Source organism: Diachasmimorpha longicaudata, chromosome 4, assembly GCF_034640455.1.
Source record: "Diachasmimorpha longicaudata isolate KC_UGA_2023 chromosome 4, iyDiaLong2, whole genome shotgun sequence".
Classification (NCBI taxonomy): Eukaryota; Metazoa; Arthropoda; class Insecta; order Hymenoptera; family Braconidae; genus Diachasmimorpha; species Diachasmimorpha longicaudata.
Genome location: NC_087228.1, coordinates 11188101 through 11206924, shown reverse-complemented (window position 1 = coordinate 11206924; position 18824 = coordinate 11188101). Strand labels below are relative to the sequence as shown.

At 39.7% G+C, this 18824-nt stretch overlaps 7 protein-coding genes across 14 annotated transcripts; 5 read left to right on the top strand and 2 right to left on the bottom strand.

Annotated features, from left to right (window-relative positions):
* The first annotated feature begins 140 nt into the window (after window positions 1-140).
* Window positions 141-8880, top strand: LOC135161788 (titin homolog). 3 transcript variants are annotated; one of them, XM_064119695.1, is made up of 4 exons: window positions 141-540; window positions 749-861; window positions 2283-2525; window positions 2871-8880. In XM_064119695.1, the coding sequence occupies exons 1-4, from the start codon at window positions 465-467 to the stop codon at window positions 6876-6878; spliced, it is 4440 nt and encodes a 1479-aa protein (XP_063975765.1). In that variant the 5' UTR covers window positions 141-464; the 3' UTR covers window positions 6879-8880. The 3 variants fall into 3 exon arrangements, with proteins under 3 accessions (XP_063975765.1, XP_063975766.1, XP_063975767.1); XM_064119696.1 differs by lacking the exons at window positions 141-540; window positions 749-861 and adding an exon at window positions 873-1274 and having other exon boundaries at window positions 2871-7416; XM_064119697.1 differs by lacking the exons at window positions 141-540; window positions 749-861 and adding an exon at window positions 1418-2009 and having other exon boundaries at window positions 2871-7416.
* LOC135161148 (mitochondrial translation release factor in rescue) lies at window positions 7389-8212 on the bottom strand. Of its 2 annotated transcripts, none has more exons than XM_064118462.1 (2): window positions 8071-8212; window positions 7389-8004 (listed from the first exon to the last, which is right to left on the bottom strand). In XM_064118462.1, the coding sequence occupies exon 2, from the start codon at window positions 7947-7949 to the stop codon at window positions 7542-7544; it is 408 nt and encodes a 135-aa protein (XP_063974532.1). In that variant the 5' UTR covers window positions 7950-8004; window positions 8071-8212; the 3' UTR covers window positions 7389-7541. The 2 variants fall into 2 exon arrangements, with proteins under 2 accessions (XP_063974532.1, XP_063974533.1); XM_064118463.1 differs by having other exon boundaries at window positions 7389-8000; window positions 8071-8209.
* Window positions 8281-17606, bottom strand: LOC135161150 (uncharacterized). Of its 2 annotated transcripts, none has more exons than XM_064118465.1 (2): window positions 17471-17606; window positions 8281-8471 (listed from the first exon to the last, which is right to left on the bottom strand). In XM_064118465.1, exons 1-2 carry the CDS (start codon window positions 17604-17606, stop codon window positions 8281-8283), a joined length of 327 nt encoding a protein of 108 aa, XP_063974535.1. The 2 variants fall into 2 exon arrangements, with proteins under 2 accessions (XP_063974535.1, XP_063974536.1); XM_064118466.1 differs by having other exon boundaries at window positions 8281-8417.
* LOC135161129 (probable serine hydrolase) lies at window positions 8740-10132 on the top strand. Its single transcript, XM_064118431.1, has 3 exons — window positions 8740-8879; window positions 8961-9137; window positions 9227-10132. The coding sequence occupies exons 2-3, from the start codon at window positions 8972-8974 to the stop codon at window positions 10060-10062; spliced, it is 1002 nt and encodes a 333-aa protein (XP_063974501.1). The 5' UTR covers window positions 8740-8879; window positions 8961-8971; the 3' UTR covers window positions 10063-10132.
* LOC135161120 (6-phosphofructo-2-kinase/fructose-2,6-bisphosphatase) lies at window positions 10703-14710 on the top strand. 4 transcript variants are annotated; one of them, XR_010298705.1, is made up of 7 exons: window positions 10703-11398; window positions 11810-12237; window positions 12311-12784; window positions 12863-13097; window positions 13199-13326; window positions 13530-13633; window positions 13974-14710. XR_010298705.1 is itself a non-coding variant. In XM_064118413.1 (7 exons), exons 2-7 carry the CDS (start codon window positions 11329-11331, stop codon window positions 14028-14030), a joined length of 1392 nt encoding a protein of 463 aa, XP_063974483.1. In that variant the 5' UTR covers window positions 10706-10877; window positions 11232-11328; the 3' UTR covers window positions 14031-14710. The 4 variants fall into 4 exon arrangements, 3 of the variants coding, with proteins under 3 accessions (XP_063974486.1, XP_063974484.1, XP_063974483.1); XM_064118413.1 differs by lacking the exon at window positions 13530-13633 and having other exon boundaries at window positions 10706-10877; window positions 11232-11398; XM_064118416.1 differs by lacking the exon at window positions 13974-14710 and having other exon boundaries at window positions 13530-13796.
* Window positions 15070-17275, top strand: LOC135161806 (uncharacterized). Its single transcript, XM_064119730.1, has 2 exons — window positions 15070-15234; window positions 15338-17275. Exon 2 carries the CDS (start codon window positions 15373-15375, stop codon window positions 17119-17121), a length of 1749 nt encoding a protein of 582 aa, XP_063975800.1. The 5' UTR covers window positions 15070-15234; window positions 15338-15372; the 3' UTR covers window positions 17122-17275.
* LOC135161140 (YEATS domain-containing protein 4) lies at window positions 17604-18782 on the top strand. The gene is made up of 4 exons (XM_064118450.1): window positions 17604-17779; window positions 17894-18175; window positions 18238-18418; window positions 18493-18782. The coding sequence occupies exons 1-4, from the start codon at window positions 17729-17731 to the stop codon at window positions 18663-18665; spliced, it is 687 nt and encodes a 228-aa protein (XP_063974520.1). The 5' UTR covers window positions 17604-17728; the 3' UTR covers window positions 18666-18782.
* The last annotated feature ends 42 nt before the right edge of the window (window positions 18783-18824 follow it).

Sequence of the window (18824 nt, the reverse complement as noted above, 5' to 3'; positions counted from 1 at the left end):
CGAAAATGATTAAACTGAGTTTTTTATAATTCTAGAGCTTTCATTTGGAAGAACACACTTGATTTGAAAAAAAATTCAGCCACTGGGTTGATGTCAAGTTTACGTTGCCTATCCTGTCTCCCTGGCCCTCAGCCATATTCACATGTATATTTTACTATTATCGCATGTCTCATGTCTTCGCGACGATCAGAATAAAAAAAACAGTGAATAATGCCGACTCGTGCGATCTCACAATTTCCATTGGTCTCCCGATAAATACATCGACTTAATCCCCTAGGAATCCCCCAATCCCACGGGCAATCTCCCTCAGTATCCCATACAACAGTGTTCACTCTGCATAAAATTTCAAGCCCCAGAGTTTCTCCAATACCTCAAATAAAGAGAATGGGAAGTGCTTCAGTCACCGAAAACATCCATCGGAATAAGATAGTAAAGTTTCGCGTAACAAGGTGCAGTGAGTAGGAATGGTATCGCCGCCAAAGTTCCAGAACCAGAAGCAAAATCCACCGTCCAAGGACAACAAGCGTGACAACAAGGCCCGTAAGGCAAAATCCCTGTTGTGCCCCAATTATTTATTAATAGTTTTCCTTTATTATGTCACATTACAAGAGCAACAATGAGCTCTCCCCATTTCCCCTGAACAGTCTGTCTTTCCTTACATAACCTCCGACATATAAAGCTCTGAAAAAATTTTCAAATGTAATCAATGAGAGAAAAAGAAATTGACGATAGACCACATAAATTCCAGACATCCGTTTGCAAAAAGGGACCAAACCGCTGGGCGGTAAAACCTACTACCTCGACATCAAGAATCATGGAATTTCCAGCAAACTAGAGGCTAGAATAAAGGATTTGGGTGGGGTGAGTGAACTTGTAGTATTTTATTGATCAATTAAAGCATCCCCGGAATATTGGATTAGTGCGTAACAGAGTATGCCCTCCCAATTTTCATTCTTCATCTCCATCTACACACTCTACCCATCTCCCGCCAATTCCCAACCCATATACTATACTCAATTAAATTCCCCGAAGTAACCAATGATCGTTCACGAAAGAGAACTCTACAATTAATTGAACTGGAATACTTGTGCGAATAAAATCAAATATCTTCAATCACTGCCAGAACAACTGAGCTCAATAAATCGTTCCATATCAAGTTTTACGTGTCCCTGTGGCGGCTTGGACTCATAAGAAGAGATGATTTGCAATGGAGACAGGCTGTGTTGACCAGGACGGCAAAATAAATGGATGGAAAAATGAAGGAACAGAAAAATGTATGCAGGCGATGGATTTTTGTCGGGGGCTGTGTGGATGTTGGGTGAATTGTGTATAGAACATAGGCGTGTTGGGTGGCAGCTGGGTTTTCGTGTGTTGCTGCTGGTAGTGGCAGAGGGGGGGGCGGGGAGGGGGGAGCGGACATACGCCATCTTGAGGCAATGATCGAAAGTATCCTTAACAAGCGATTCGTTATCTACCAAGGTGCTTTTCAAACAAACTCACTTTAGTACAATTAACAAATAAAAATTGACAAAGGTGATGGGAAATAGAGTAAAAATATCAATAAATGTGCAATACTGGTGTTAAATAAGGCTGATGAAGTAGGAGCGCCGCCTCCAGGACCAACTAGCAAGCTGTTAACGGCGAATGGCCATTTTGTGCGTGACAGCTCAATGGGACAGACGAGAGCACTGGCTTTTTTTCGTGTTCTGAGAATAATTCATATGATAAAAATAATTGACATGACCATTACACTGATAATTTCAAGTGAATGTTAATGCTATGAATTATGATAATGAAGTGTTACAAATACAATGTTCAACTGGTTAAAATGAATAACGTATGACAAAGGCGTCGGCTGACCCAATGATAATAATGCTCAGCTAAAGAGTGCATGTTTTGTGGAGAACGTCGCTTGCATTTTCAGTGATACAAGTCTGACATTGCCGTTATTCACCAATATTGTCCCAGTTAATTAACTGGCCAAAGTTTGCTTAGCAAAATTCAAACTTGTGAGTGTTTTGAAAACTACTACACTACTCCAACTCGTCATGTCTACCTCCCAATTGTTTCTTCATTTTTTTATTCTGTTTATCGTTACGATAGAGTGAGAGATACACATTGAAATTATTTTTATCAACCTTATGATGCACTTGGTGTGTTGTTTAATTTACCACATCGTATTCGTTCGACTGGTTCACTGTATTTTCAAAATAATGTGCAAGCATTGGTATTCAGATACTCGAGTACTCGCACGTATTAATTGAAAACTTGATTTATTACAGGCAGTTGAATTATTCTTGGTTAAGAGTGTGACTCTCGTTGTGAGTGATAGTGCCGGAAAATCAGAGCAGCCACATTGCGATAAACGAAAATGGGATTACGCCAGTGGAGGGAGCGGGGGACCTCCCTCGCTAAGGAGTATAGAGATCAAAACGCCAACTCTGACGCCTCCAACGCCGTCCTTGAACGGTGAATGTCCCCTCTCAAACTCGACAAATACAAGGGGTCAAACTGCCCATAGAACCGTAAGTAAACCCTTTTTTTTACTGCAGCTGATAACAGGAAGAGGTTTGATTTAGAGGATTCCAGGGATGTGCAAATATGTTCTACTCATAAGTTTCCCCCTACGACGACAACACATCGTCGCCGTCGTCGTATTACTGTAGTGTCATATTTCAACTTCTGACAGAATGGTTTTGTATAAGAATTAACTAGTGTTTTTCTTCATAATCCCTAAATCCTCAAAAGCGGATTGTCTGATTCTAAAATCCTGGGAAATTCACCTACTTGAATTTTTTTCCAATCAAATATCCCGCCTATTTCACCCCCTTCCACTATTAATGAATTTCTTCAATTTTAATTGTCCCCAGAAATCGCGAGTGGATGCAATGTTGGAACGTGCTCTGACACAGCCGCAAAAGTGTTCAGTAGATCCTCTCGATAACGCCCAGAGCTGGGGCATACCAATCTGGACAATCGGAAGTTTTCAAATTTGGCTGGACAAGATATACACATCGCTTCGAGAAAACTCTAATCTAAAGTGCATTCGTCGAAACAATTCAATTGAAAAAGACATTAAAGTTAAAGAATTCGACAAGTCCTACATAAAGTTTGAGTCTTTCAAGAGAGAGACAAGGCCTGTTTTTCTCGAGTTACCAGTGTGGCCTACCCTGAATTTTGAAGGTGATCCGGGCTCTTGTCCTTTTGATAAAAAAAAGTGTTACATCAAGCCAGAGAAAAAGGATAAGTCCGACTCTAAGAAAGACATGACACGTAGATCACGTGCTCTGGCAACGAGGGCCAGAAGATCCGAACAATTGGTAGTTGGTTATTGTGAAATCTGTAGAATTGACTATGGAGATCTTAGTAAACACATTCAGAGTGACAAACATCTTGCATTCGTTCGCAATGATGATAATTTTTTATCACTCGATACACTCATCAATTCAGGCGCAAGTGTAGAGGCTTTCCTCAAGCTCAATCAGACTGACGATGTTGGACAGGATTTATTTCACAATGGAACTGATAAACTTCACGGTGTTGTTATAAGAAATTCCAAATCTGATAAAACAGTTAAATCGGACATCAACGATTACCACATTGATGAATTAAAAATGGTGCAGTGCAATGGTGCAAGACGTAAGCTTAATCTTAAATTGAGCTCACCCCACAACTTACGCGCGCGTACCAAACACGAGAGTGGACATCTGCTTCGTTCAAAAGGTAGTCCTAGGCATGAAGTTGAAAAATCTGATAAATTTTATGATAAGTTTGATGGTTTCACAATTAAAAAACGAGCCAAGGGAACAATATGGCTCGAGGAAGATGATCCACCGGAGAATAAACCCTGTGTCGAGGATGAGGTAGACGCCAAAAGTGCAATTGTGGAAGAGAAGAGCCCACTGAGCGAGCTGAACGATGGTACATCGATAAAGGGTAAAGATCGTAGTCAGAGTGAGAAGAAATCTCAATTATCTAAAGTAGAAGAGAGGAAGGATAAGAAATATCCCTCCGAGAATGGACGAGATGAGCCCGCGTTAGATTCACTGGTCTCTAAAGTAGTCAATGGGGACTCCAGACTGGATGCAGAGCCGGCGGAGAAATCTCCAGGAAAAGCAGTCCTCGTAAACGGCTCATCGAAGTCTCCGGCATTGAATGCCACAGATCGACTGAATCCTGTTGAAGCGAAGCCCAATAAGGACACAATAGAAGAGATTGAGATTAAAGTACTAGACTGTGCCCCATTAAAATCCCCTGAAAAACCTCAACGGTCCGCGAGAATCTCAGAAAGTGAAAAACAAGAAGAGAAATGCAAGCCAAAATTCCCAAAACGTGCTATGAGGTCGATGAGAACGCGTCAGAGACTATCTGTTGAGGAGCGTTTGATCGAGGATAATCGTGCTTACTACAAAGTTGAGGTACTAGGTAACAAGTTACGATCAAGTACAGCTCACTGGAATAATGCCTCAAGTGTAGCTACTCTGAAGGACCCGAAGGAGCTTGAAAATCAGAGGGAGTTAGAAGATGCGGTTAAGAAGGACGATGAGCCATCGAGTGAGAAACCGGTGGTGGTGAGATTCAAGAGAGTGAGAAAATCAGAGCTATCCTTGCTGAGTGACGAGGCTGAATCGTTCATGTTCGGTGATTCAAGACGAGACGACTCAACAGACGCTAGTGAGAATGGGGATGACAATGGCAGCAGCAGCAGTGTCTTACCAGTGGACACTGAGAGTGATTGTGAACGTCGAACCTCGTCAATTATCATGTCATCACCAACGGCTAGTCCTGTTAAGCAAGAACCTATGGACGATGATTCCCAAGATTCAATGTACATGGGACGTGCGAGGAAGAGAAGACGTACACAGGCGGAGGCATTGATAAAGGATAATACAGACTATTATAAATTTGAGATACCTGGTAGTAGACTGAGATTTCAAGGCTCACCAACGGCAACAGGAGAAGATTTATCCAGTAGTATTGTTAAGATTTTTCAAGACGATGAACCTCCCAAAGTGAGCTCCCCTCAAATCGAACGAGAAACAGACAATGGGAAGAAAAATGAGGATAAGAGTGATAATAACGAGAATTGCGAAAAGCTGTATCCGTCCAAGCCATCAGCTGAAGTGGAAAAAATGAAATTTTCTTTTGAATCTGTACCGAAATCTGAGCCTTGGTATCAAACTTATCAGCGCCAAGACGAAGGCGCTGAGTTTTGGCATTTTTCCAGTGAATCAGATTGGAAAAAGCCCTTTCTACTGCCCTACGAGATGGAAAATTTTCACGAGAATCTACTCAAGCTCTATCAGAAAAACGATGCGAGGAAGAGAGTCAGGGCGATTAAAGCAAGTTGTCTTGGAAAATCACCCAGGAAGAGTCCGAGATGTCACGCCTCTACTCTGGCGATAATGTCAACGATAATTCGCAAGAGAGAACAGCAGTCGCATTCGTCGAGTACCAGTGTAGCAGATGAGGAATCGTGCTCGCGAACGACAACACCAAAACCCGATAAGCCTGATAAATCGGAGAAATCAAGCACTGATCTTGAGATTCACAAAATAGTCAAGAGCATTGATGACATGCTAAATGCTGATGCTGGTGTTGTTGATGATTCCTTCGAGCTCGACACAATGGAGACTATTATCGAAAACGAACCGCCCGAGCCTGAGAAGGACTTCAAGAGCCCCTCGTCGTGTCCCTTACGAATACCTGGAGCGCCAGATAATCTTCTAGATCTTTTGGAAAATTGCCATCAGCACATGGCAGGAATAGACAATTCATCCTGCGCTAGCTCTGAATGTGGAGAGTTGCTCATTGAGTCTCCCTTGAAGCGAAGGAAACGACGGAAAAATCGGACCGGCTGGCCGGGTAGAATCCGCAGGAGACTACAAGTCAAGCCAATAATCACTCAGGACGTTGATTCTGAACGGGAGAACCTCCCAGCGCCGTCCCATCGGCATCAGAGTACAGCTGGAGAAGAAGAGGAGGAGGAGGAAGAGGAAGATGAAGAGGAGGAAGACGACGAGGAGTTCGCTCAAGAAAGGGATAAACTTGTAAAATGCGATCGAACAAAAGCCTCAAGTGACTTTGACGAGTGTATCCCATCCAAGTGTGAACAGGAGAAAGCGTCTAACGATGAGAATCATGAAAATGTGTTCAGGAATGACAACAAATCATCCCCAACGAAGCAGCATATTGTGTCGAAATCCACGACTCGAAGACGTCGCGATACAGTTAGAGAATCAGGAAGGCCGTCCTCGTCAGAGGCAATGGATTCACATTTTGAAAATGAAAATGATGATTCTGGGTTTAGAAGGAAGGGTCAATCGACGATAATATCTCGAAAGAATTACACCGCTGGAACATTAGCTAATAAACGCAGACAGCCTGAGGCTGACGATCGTGAGAGCAAAACTACGGACATAACTGAAGGTGAAACAAATTCAGTTGGTAGTCAGAGTGATGCAGAATGCATGAAAAAAGAATGTGCCAATTCTACAAAAAGTATAAAAAAGTCAACGATGAAGACACGAACGCGTCAGCACAAAGGTAGCTCGGGTGACTCGACATTTGACAAGGAACCGTGCAAAAAAGAATCTTTAGATCCAGAAATCGACAGTCCACTATCTGAGAGAATAACACCAGTCCCCCAACCGACGGGGGAAATGCAACAGAGACGTGCCAGCATTGAATTTCAGCCTGTTGTCAGGGTTAGAAAAATCGACGATCAAGTGGATATGGATCACAGTATTTTGTCGGTTACAGTAGCGAGTAATCGACGATTGAGAAGTTCCACATCACCGAGATCTCGTAATTCACCCCCCGCGAAGCGTTACAAAAGATCAAGGGGTCCATTCGGTAGATGGATGAAAGAGAGTTGAGAGGGCAGTTTGAAATCAGTGGTTTTAACAAAGGAACTGGTGTAAAAAAAAATAATTACATTTTTAGTAATTTTTCCTGTGAATATTGAACATTTAATCACCATTAGGTTAATGAAGACAGTTAAATTTTAATGTACAAAGTGAGAAGATCCGTATTTGTCTTATGTACTTTAGTATTTAACGTCCTTTCATATTGTAAAACCCTCGATTGTATTATTATCATTATTATTATTATTATTATCACGATTATCGTTATTGCTTTTCTTTTCAAAGCTAAGACTACAGCTTTTCATGAATCATTGTTTTGACGAGAGATAGATCGAATTAATAGATTTTGTAATATTTTATTTTTTTTCCCCCCTCTAAAAATGTAAATATCTTTTTTTTTTATTTCTCCCCCTCCTCCCTCAATGCTACGGGATTGAAGACTGGATACAGCTTTACGATACTGGTATTTCTCCTCAAAATCATATTTCCTGTCATTTTCTTGTGAGGTACGAGCCCAAGGACATTAATAAACTATATCATGTTTTTTTTACATCAGGCTTTATTGTTTATTTTCCATTCAAACATGTGTATATCATTGTTTTTTCATATTTTATAGTCGCATTAATGGAAAATATTTCATTGTAAAAAAGAAAAATACAGGATGAAATATCAGAGTCACTCTAATCCCTCTCGTTCCTTAAATTCTCTCTTCAACTCCAATAATTTATTTCTCTTTCGAGTACGATCTGCCGCTTGTTTAGCAAGCAACTTGCGCTTCTGATTGTCCAGTGAATATTCACCGTTGATTTTATCGTCCAGCTTCGTTATTAATATTTCACGAGCTATTTTCTTGTTGTCCCACAAGCTTCTCGTTTGATGACATTTGACTACTAGTCCACTAGGTTTGTGCTTCAGAACAACAGCGTTGTTTGTTTTATTCGTCGCCTGACCACCTGGACCACTACCCCTCACATATTGCTCCTCAAGATCATTCTCGTCTAGTTTAGGGACTCTAGAGAAGTCTAGAAATTTTTTGAATGACTTAAAACGAACCTGGATTACCAGAAATCTACTTAACATCATTCACTTCAGGCGCCGTCTAGATAACTCTCTTGTTCCTTAGCAATTGTTGACCTTTCTGAGGAAAATATTTTTATTAGAACTTGATTTAGTAATTCAATACGACGTAGGAGTTAGTATGTACCTCAATGTGAAACCGAATGTCTTTAATGTCCTCGAGCGATCGATTTTGCAAGAAATCTTTTCGCACTCTGTGCACAAAATATTTTTGATCTGTAAATTTCAATTGCGAGCTGTATCTGAGCAGATCTTTATACAATTTGAGGGCTTCAGTTCGCATTGTGGATCGATTCAGTCTTCTCTTTATTCATCAGAACCTCAAGTTCTTCACAATTCACTTCAGTTGTGATATCTCACACGTGTTTTTAGGTTCTTTACCAATAATGCAGTCACTCGACAAAAGTTTAGTCGATAAAACAGTATTCTGCAGTGTCCCAGAGATGCAAATCCCTCCAAAGTTCCTGAGTGAATCTGAGGAAGTGACATCTGTGGTCAAAGAGGACACACACAAGCGCAAAGATATACCTGGATATATACAATGTAATGCGAATTTTAGATGAAAAAAATATTTCTCTGCAGATAAGCTAGAAATTAAATTTACAATGTATGAAACAATTGTTGTATTGGCGGTTCAGTGCTCATGTTAAGTACCCTTACGATGATGTCTCCAACGACACGCGCTGTGCATCTGTGATACCAATTCTCATGCAAATAATGCATAAAGTAAACAGTTTTATCAAATATCAAGTGCCATGAAAAACTATAATTATAAATTCTAAAGGGTCAAATTGAAAATAGAAAACTTCAGCCCATCTACCTTGGAAAAATAATAGTAATTCTTCTCGGTTAATTGTATTACTATTGTGAATTTTACATGGTCGCGAAGATCAAAGTCCGTTGACACCTCGAGGTTTTTGTGAATTAGGAACATAGGTGGTATATCATGAATCTTGTCACTAGATAATTATTCATCATCATGGGGTTGACTCACATGATTTATGAATACCTTTTCAGGAAAAAACTTCATGACTTCAGCCACTAAAATGGTAAACATTGGACGATTGTTAGGAAGGAGAGACACTGGAGTGTCTCTTATCAAACTCCAGAGATACATAAGTACTGCAGAGAAAGTTTCATGCGATAGAGAATTTAGGGAAGTGGCGATTGAAGTTCCATGGGGTAAAATAGCAGGTAAATTAAAAAAATCTAGTAGGTTCAGTACAAACCGTATCGAACCACTCAGTTACATTCAATTTGAAATGGTCGGCGTAATTATCCAGGTAAACACTGGGGTCCACCTGACGTAAAACCTATAATAGCCCTGCATGGATGGCAGGATAATGCTGGCTCATTCGATCCCCTCATAAAACATCTCCCAGAGGACCTGAGTATTCTAGCTGTCGATTTTCCCGGTCATGGCCACTCCAGCTGGCTGCCGAAGGGCATGATGTACGCGAACCTAGTGTACATACAACTAGTTCATCGGATAAAGCAGCATTACAATATGAACCGAGTCGGTCTGATTGGCCATTCACTGGGTGGTATAATGTGCTTCAATTACACAGCGCTCTTCCCCGATGCCGTTAAATTCGTCGTAGCTTTTGATAACTTCAAATATCCAGTCTACGATAGTAAAAAATATCTCCCAATATTCATAAAGAACTGGGAGAAGTTTTTTCAAATTGAAGAAATGCGAACGGCAGCTCCGAGGCATTCAGAAAAAAATGCAATAGAACGATACATCCGCGGCACTAGAAATTCTTTAGACGAGGAAATGTGCAGAACATTACTGGTCAGAGGAGCAACGAGGCATGCGGATGGGACACTGACCTTCAATCGAGACCCTAGAGTTCAATTTTTCCTCTTTGATAATGGATTTTCAAATGAACAACTGATAGACATGGCGAGTCGCATCAGATGTCCCTATGCAGTCATTAAGGGTGAAAATTCTACCTTCAGAGAGGAAAAGGAATTTTACTCTGAAGTGCTTCAGGTGATAAAGGGGCACTCTCCCGATTTCCGGTTTCATACAATGCCTGGAACTCATCATTTTCACATGACAAATAAGAGTGATCTAGCGGACTTGATCAGCCCTTTTATAAAAAAACATGTATAATTGAAGTTTTGTCTAATAATTTGATAGATGTGCGATTTAATAAAAAAATCAAATGTCAGACGAAACTAGAAAAAGCCTTTCTAGTATATTGTAGACACAAGTTAGTCTACGGTACAGTACAGTTTTCTAGTTCGATAATAGATTTTTTGTAATAAATAGTAGAGACAAATGACGCGGGTGAGTTACACGAGAGAGTTGACAGTTCGACCCACAGTGAGGGGAAAATAATTTTATTTTGAAATGCTCAAGGTAATAGGAACACTCCCACGACTTCCGGTTCCCTACAAATCCCTATACTCATCATTTTCACATGAAAATAGGGGGAATCCAGCAGACTTATTTATGTCACTCATAAAAAAACATATATATTTATAATTAATTGTTGAAAATTAATTTGGAAAATATGTAATTCAATACAAGATTATATGTACGAAGAGTGAGCCAAGCAAGCCCAGCTATCACTGAAAAAAATACAAGGTACGTGACGTAAGCTAGTGAGAGCGGGATTGAGGGAGTGCGGTCGCGTGATCGCATTGGGAGCCTCCGAGTGGTCGGGAAAACCTACACGTTTACATCCGTTCCTCCTCGCTTCCCATCACTCCGCCACCTCCACCACAGCAAAGCCATCACAACAATTCCTCATTATCATCCCCACATCATGCGAACAAGTCCCACTGTCAAGCAGCTAAATGCGTAAACATAAAATGTAACACGTTATCATTGTTCAAAGGCATACTCTCAGTAAACTTGGAAAACAGTGACAAGTTATTAGTGTTCCCTAGAGCGTAGGGAGTTGCGCGTTGAACCATTAAGTCGTAAGTTGCGCCTCTAAACTTGTAACCCAGTGGAAGCCTTATTACATGTGTGTGTGCGTGTGTGTATGCGCTTGCGTGGATTATAAAAAAATTTACACAACACATATGGCCATTCGAAAGCTCAGTTCAATTGTAAGTTCCACGATATACGCGACCACGCACTTTGCACATTGGTAATCTTCGGTCAAAGAACATTTGTCATTTTTGATTAAGGCACTATGATTTGTTAGTGGTCGAAGAGGAATAAAAGGAAATTTTGGGAATACAACGGTCTCGTATTACCACGAGACCGTCTTTTCGTAGCATTGAAGACGTCTCATTTTAATATATTGCACTCTTTTTTTTTCACTGGAGGACACACTCTTACTGTCACATTTCTGTGAATTAACTGTGGCGTGATAGTGAAGTGAATAAAGGATACGGAATTGACACTTGTTTTGTACGATCCAAGATGAGCTCCGATATGCATTATACACCGCCAACATCGGACACTATCCAGACTAAACCATTCCCCATAAGAGGTAACTATTATTTTCCTATTTCTCTATTTTAATTTTTGAAAAAGTTCGTCAACATTTTCCAAAAAAAGGGGGATGTGAATGGCTGATCTCAATTTGAGTATCTTGGAGATATTGAATTTATCAGAAGAAAACATTACTTTAGATAATATAAGCCGTCAATTGATAAGAACTACAGTATTTCCAATATCGTCGTCCATAAACTTTGCCCGATCCAACTTGTAAACCCATGAATTCTAAAACTCTGGTATCACTAACCTCTCCTTGAACCATCTTATCCTATACCATTAGTATCAGTGTTTTTTCATTCGCTGTTCTAGCTTTTAACTTTATAAAATTTATCTCAATGACGATTAAATAGTAGAGGAACTTTAGAAAAACAATGCTCTCCAATATTCCCTTGGGATTTTCCAGGTGAACGTGCCAATTTTGTAAACAAGCCACACGTAATAGCAATGGTGGGTTTGCCAGCTCGAGGGAAGACCTACATATCAAAAAAGTTGTGCAGATACCTCAACTGGATTGGAATAAACACAAAAGTATTCAATCTTGGTGAGTACAGGAGGCACGCGACAACGGCATATCAATGTCACGAATTTTTTCGTCCTGACAATATCAAGGCCATGGCCATAAGAACCCAGTGTGCTGTGGATGCACTGAATGACGTTTGCCAATGGCTAGAAAGTGGTGATGGTGAAGTAGCCGTATTTGACGCTACAAATTCGACAATCGAGCGTCGACAGATGATCCACAATATTGTCGTTGAAAAAATGGGCTTCAAATTATTTTTCGTGGAGTCTGTCTGTGATGATCCTGAAATCGTTGAGCAGAACATAATGGAGGTAATGAAGAACAAGTGCCCCTGAATAATTCCAGAATATTGACTTCTATCAACTTCATTGTAAAATTCCACAGGTAAAAGTCAGCAGTCCAGACTATGCGAATATGAATAAAGAGGAAGTACTTGCAGATTTTGTCAAAAGAATTGAGCATTATCAAGAGAAATATCAGCCCCTGGATGAGAGTAAAGAGAGTGAATTGTCATTTATGAAGATTTACAACACAGGGGAGAAAGTACTCGTGTACAAGCACGAGGGCCACATACAGAGCAGGATAGTTTATTACTTAATGAATATACACATTGTGCCACGAACAATATACTTGACGAGACATGGTGAGAGTGTTATGAACCTTGAGGGCAGAATTGGGGGTGATTCTGATTTGAGTGAGAGAGGAAAGTTGTACGGAAAGGCATTGGGACAGTACATCGATGAGCAAGATATTCAGGGCCTGAGAGTTTGGACAAGTTGGTTGAAGAGAACTATCCAAACAGCCGCTGATGTCAATGCACCGCAGGAGAGGTGGAAGGCACTCAATGAAATTGATGCTGTAAGTCCTTACTTTGGATTTTTTTTGTTCACATTATTTGTTGAATCAATTAAATTTTTTGATTGCGCTATTCCACAGGGTATTTGCGAAGAAATGACGTACGAAGAGATATCCAGTAAATATCCAACGGATTTTGCAGCGCGGGACCAAAATAAATTTTCATACCGTTACCCAAGAGGAGAGAGTTACGAGGATTTAGTGGCAAGACTCGAGCCCGTTATAATGGAACTTGAGAGACAAGGTAACGTTCTTGTTGTCACACACCAAGCTGTGCTGCGATGTCTACTTGCTTATTTCCTCGACAAAAGTGCAGGTATAAACTCTATTCAATCCCTATTGATTTATCATTGAAACGTGTGACGTGAGACAGGCAGCATTGTGTCGTCAACATTAAATTTTCACTCTACATTACAGATGAACTTCCCTATTTGCAAGTACCATTGCACACTATTATGAAATTAACGCCTGTGGCGTACGGTTGTAAAGTTGAGCGGATCAGATTGCCAATCGATGCAGTGGATACACATCGTCCAAAACCAAAGGTAGAAGCTAATCATAACGAATTCAAAAGTGATACCGTAGTCTAATGCCTGTTCTCTTTTAATCCATTTATATTTGTATTTGTTTACTCAGTTGTTACCCAGGAAGAGAAAAATAAGCGGACGATTATAATGAAAATCACCCCAACAAATCTACTCCCCAAAACCTTCTAATAAAATAATCTCGTCTTTAATCCTCTCCATAGAATAGTCAACGTTTTTCTTCGTGGTCATGCTTCGTTTAGTACCTGTATTCATTTGTTATTTGCTTGTGCTCTCTTTCTCTCTTCAGATCTTTAATAGAATAGTGGTATGTAATACCTCCCAAAATACCTCATAAATAATTATTATCCTTAAAAAATAAGCATGATGTAGCCTTTAGTTGCTGAATGTGTATCAAATATTGTAGAAAGTTTTTTTTTCTGTTCAATGCGTAATGTTGCTCCAAATATACGTTTGTTTATGTAACAGAATCAGCCTTGAATTTTGCTTTAAAAGTTCATTTTCTTCACAACAATTTTATCTCGACTCTGTTGATCAAAAAACTTTAAATACATAACAGACTGTACAATGTCATGTAGTTATTATCCATTAGTTGCGACTGTGTGGGTATCCAAGTGTGTATATGTTCATGTAATATGTAATTTCAGATTCCAGGCTATTTGGACGAACGATACAGGAGCAAAGGGAGAAATCTTCACATCTGATAACGACAATTCATTAAATAATTATCAATTATTTCCACTTGTTCTTTCTTTTTCTGTCTGATTATGATTGTCTCTTCGAATCATATCGTTTACTAGAAAAAAAATTATAATAGGAGCATTTTGTTGAGGCAGCTGGCTGTCCCTATAATGAGCTTATTAAAGTAATAGTGCCAAATTAGTTTGTATTCAATTACTGACGTATTTTTATTGATTAAAGAGAAGTCGATAGAGAAATGGTCATCAAAATGTAATAGTATAGATCGTGATTTTTCCGTAAAATTGCGAACCATGTGATAAAAGTGCTCAAGAGTGATGATAAACGATAGTTATCCCTTATTTCAATGTAATTGTACTATCATTTGATGGAATTTTTCGGATAATAGCGGAGATATTATTATTTCCACACGTCTACTCGTCTCGAATATTTAAATCCCCAGTTAAAAATCCTAGGGAATCTATGGATAAAAACCAAAAACCTTTTCATATGAACTGATTCAAAAAACTTTAATAAAATCAACAACTAATTACGAAATTAACACTGTCTGCCATCTGTATAAATAATCCACGTATGTTCATTAAATTATAGTCATTTAGACTTTGACAGTTCATCCCGCGTCGATTGTCACTTATTATAAAATTTATCCTGCGTTGATAATTCAATAAAAATCATTGCAATATAACTTTATATGGCTAAGAATGTTACTACGACAGTGTACTTGGATCGGAGTAAATCGTTGATGATGAGAATATTTTCATTATAGCGATAATTCGAAATAAATCCAGAAGCCGATGCTTGGAGAACACCTCCCCTTTTTGCTTTTGTCCCAAAAGTCTTTTTTTTTTTTAATGAATTCTCGATATTCCCGATTATTTAAATGAATTCCGCGGGGTGCCATGACGGGTTAACACTGCCCTCTACAAAAATCCATATATCTAGGGATTTTCAAAGTGTTATTATGGGCGGCCTTGGGTTAATTCACTGTAGAATGTAGCACAAACTATATTTTCAGAAGCGGTTGGCGCAATTCAAATTTTTCAACTAATTCTAACGTTCTGTCCCTGCTCTCACTGTGAAATACCAAACAAGTCACGAATTTTCGACGGGAATCGTTTCACAACAACAAATATTCCTGAAGTGCTTGTTCGTGATATAAGTGAAGGTGCGGAGATTACTCCGTGCGGTTAATTAAATTAGAAAACGAAGGTAAAGTCATATCAATCAGGAATTCCCTCCCGAGGTTACGTTCGTTAAGGAACGTAAACAATCTTGTAAGTGTTGAAGTTATTTTGCAATATTTGGATTTTAGATTTGATACCTGTAGAATTTTGAGGGATAGATGAAATGGACGACTCCTGTGAGACCCTCTGGCGTTCCATTGAATCTAGTTTCAACGAAAATGACCTCTCATCAGCAGAAGCATCTTTCAAGAGTTTTACTGGAAGCACTGATGACGTTTCGGGAGGCAGACCACTGACTATCCATACACCCCAAAAATGTTGTATGAGTGTAGATGAAGGATTAGTGAATGCTCTACGAGAGCTGCAGCTCGCCTCAGTGAAGAAACCCTGCCAGTTCAAGCCTTCCATCATTTTAAGGAACGATAACCAAGGATTTGATGACGGATGTCCAGAGGGAGGGGTTGTACCGACCGATAATTTTGTGCTTCAAAGCGAAGTCCTGGATAAAGAGCCTCGAGTTCTGTTTTCAATTATTCCAGAGGATTTAAACAGCGAAAATCAATCAGAAGACATGAAGCAATCAGTTCAACTAATTGATGATCTTCAAAGTAAATTAGAAGATCCAAAGGAAGTAGTTGAATTGTTTGAAGAACCTGGAAAGTTGGATGTGGAATCGTCGATCTGTCAGGACTCTCCTCTCCCCGAAAATAAGCCAGATGTGAAGGAGTTAAGTGATCTTGTTGAAGAACTCGTTGACCTACCCCTCCTAATGCAACACTCGAATGTGCAATGTTCGGTCGTCGGAGAAAATCCCCCGATAGAAAATAATCCCGAAGATATATGTGAATTAGTGAAACTTGTTGACGACCTCGTCGGTTCTTTACAAGTTGACGAGTCAAATATACAATCCATTCCATCAGAAGATCTCCTAATTGAAACCGTGACATCTGAATGTGTGGAAAGTTTAGAAGAGACTGCAAAGTCTAGTGACTGCAATGACCTACTTAAAGAAACACCCCTACAAGGTGCACATCTCCAAAGATCGGAAGACAGTAAGTCTTCTAAAATAACTACAGAAGCCCCTCAAGCTTTGCCCGCTCTTCCCTCGATAGCCTCAAATGTCCAAGACAATATGAAGAAAGCAGTCAAGTCCCTGCTAAAGCCCCCTAGCAACACGAGAAAAACCACGATAGGCGTATCCCCTGTATTACAGACAAAAGCGAGATGCAGAGTTCCTAAAACATCGATATTATTACAATCGAACCACTTAATGACAAATAATCAGGTCAAAAAGAAAGTACCCGAGCACGCACCACCGACATCGTCATCCTGGAAGAGACAACCGGCTAAGAACATCGTGGCAACTGTTGTGTCAACGAAGGAGGGCATTCGACTGAAGGAGGAAAAGATTAGCAACTTTGGGATTCCGGTTAATATGAGGAAGAAGAAGCGGACTCAGGCGATTCCCTTCAGCTTTGCTACGAGAGAAAAGGATCTCCAGCATCAGCAGGAGAAAAAGTCAATGCAGAAATTGCCCATGAGAGACTCAAATTCGGTGAATCAGGAAAAATCAGTAATCATCAGGGCAACGGAGAAGAAAGTGCCAGCGATAAAGTCACGATCGATAATGAAAACGTCACTGTCGGAGGCGTTTTTGAACAAGGAAAATAGCTCGATGAATTTGAATAAGTATAAACCATTAATTGGAGAACGACGTAATTTGGCAGTGAAAGGGGCGCAAAGTGGAAGGAAAATTGAGGGGATGAGAACTTCGAGTGATATGAAGCAGCAACCGAAGGAAAAAATCAGTGATTCTGGGATGAAGATAGAAGCAAATGTCAGGTCCGCAGCTGTGCACAAGGTACCAGCTCCAATGCTGTTGAAACAAGGCTTCACTGTTTCTCGGAAATAATATTCGTGGATCTTAAGGGACAACTTCTCAAAGAGATAGAGGCAACTGGTACAAATTGCGAGATCTTTCTAGGGGTTTCAAAGACTATTTTTTTCAACTGATTTATCTATGTTTTTGAATAAAGTAATCTAAAATGAATAATTATCTAATAAAATGGTTATTTTTTATTTCCACATTCTTCTGAGTCCTGAGTGTTTTGTTAGCATCTTGGTGAGAGGGGCTATTTGTACTTGGGGGGTTGTACTTGCGGTGAAATAATGATGATTCAGTAGTTATTGCCAAACTTTGTTCCCCCTCATTCATGATTATTTGAAAATATGGAGAATATTCATTGCCCTTGTCGCAGTACCTTTTATGCTGTTCATGATAACATGTTTGAAGATCTTATCTTCTTGAATTTTTGAAGCCATTCTTCTTAGATCTGAAACCATGTTCAACTCCACAGGCAGCCATTCTCTCCGCATGCGCAGAACAGCCACTCTCATGCCGAATAATGAAGGTTATGATCAGTTCTAACCTGCTCCGTGACAACAACAATTCCCCAACAGGGAATTGTTGATTAATCAAATAATGACCTAAAAGTGTATAATTAATAAGTATATACGAAATGATGGCATCAACGAATGAGTTCGGACCGGACTCGGGCGGACGGGTGAAGGTATATTGATAGTTATTCTTGAAAATAATTTTACGATTGTCAAAGAACGTAAACAGTTCATAATACCCATTCTTGAATTAAATTTCATTATACTAAATTACTGTGGTATTCGAGGGTTTGACAGTTGTCAAGCCCCTAGTGTACGGTAACATGGCACGTTATTTCGGCAAGAAGAGAGAAGAGGATGGCCACACTCACCAGTGGACTGTCTACGTAAAACCATACAACAACGAGGATATGTCTGTTTACGTGAAAAAAGTACACTTCAAGTTGCACGAGAGTTATAATAATCCGAATAGAATTGTTACGAAACCACCATATGAACTCACAGAAACGGGATGGGGCGAATTTGAAATTGTCATAAAAATCTATTTCTTGGATCCCAACGAACGGCCGGTGAGTAAATAAGATAATTCATATGAATTACCTGATTATGAGTGTTAAAATGCTGATTTTAGGTGACAATCTACCACATCCTAAAACTATTCCAATCATCCCCGGATATCCTAACCGGAAAGAAGAATCTCGTGTCAGAGTTCTACGAGGAAATCGTTTTCCAAGATCCAACGGCATTGATGCAGCATTTATTAAGCACAACAAGACCTCTGACAATGGGAGTTTGGAGACATGACACTGATTGTAAGAGTTGAAATATTATGAACATTTATGTTAGATAATCCCAACACATTAATCATCAATTTTATTCATGTCAGTCGAGACTAAGAAAGAGACCGCCCTGAAGGCCATCACCGAGGCGAGGAATAAAATCCGGTATGAAGTGATAGATCTCAAAGAAAAGTTGACATTAGCCAAGGAGACCATTGCCAGGTTTAAAGAGGAAATTGCGAAAATATCGAAGGGTGGAGGCACCACCAGTGCGTCATAATTTCTTAGAGGTGTCCTAAAGCGAACAATATGTACAACTTATCTGGTATGAATGATTAATCTAAATTCTTTATTTTTAAACGTTTGTATGAATAATAAACAAATCTTCCATTCGGAAGCAACAGCCAATTTTTTCTAATACCAAGGAACTTCTAATCGT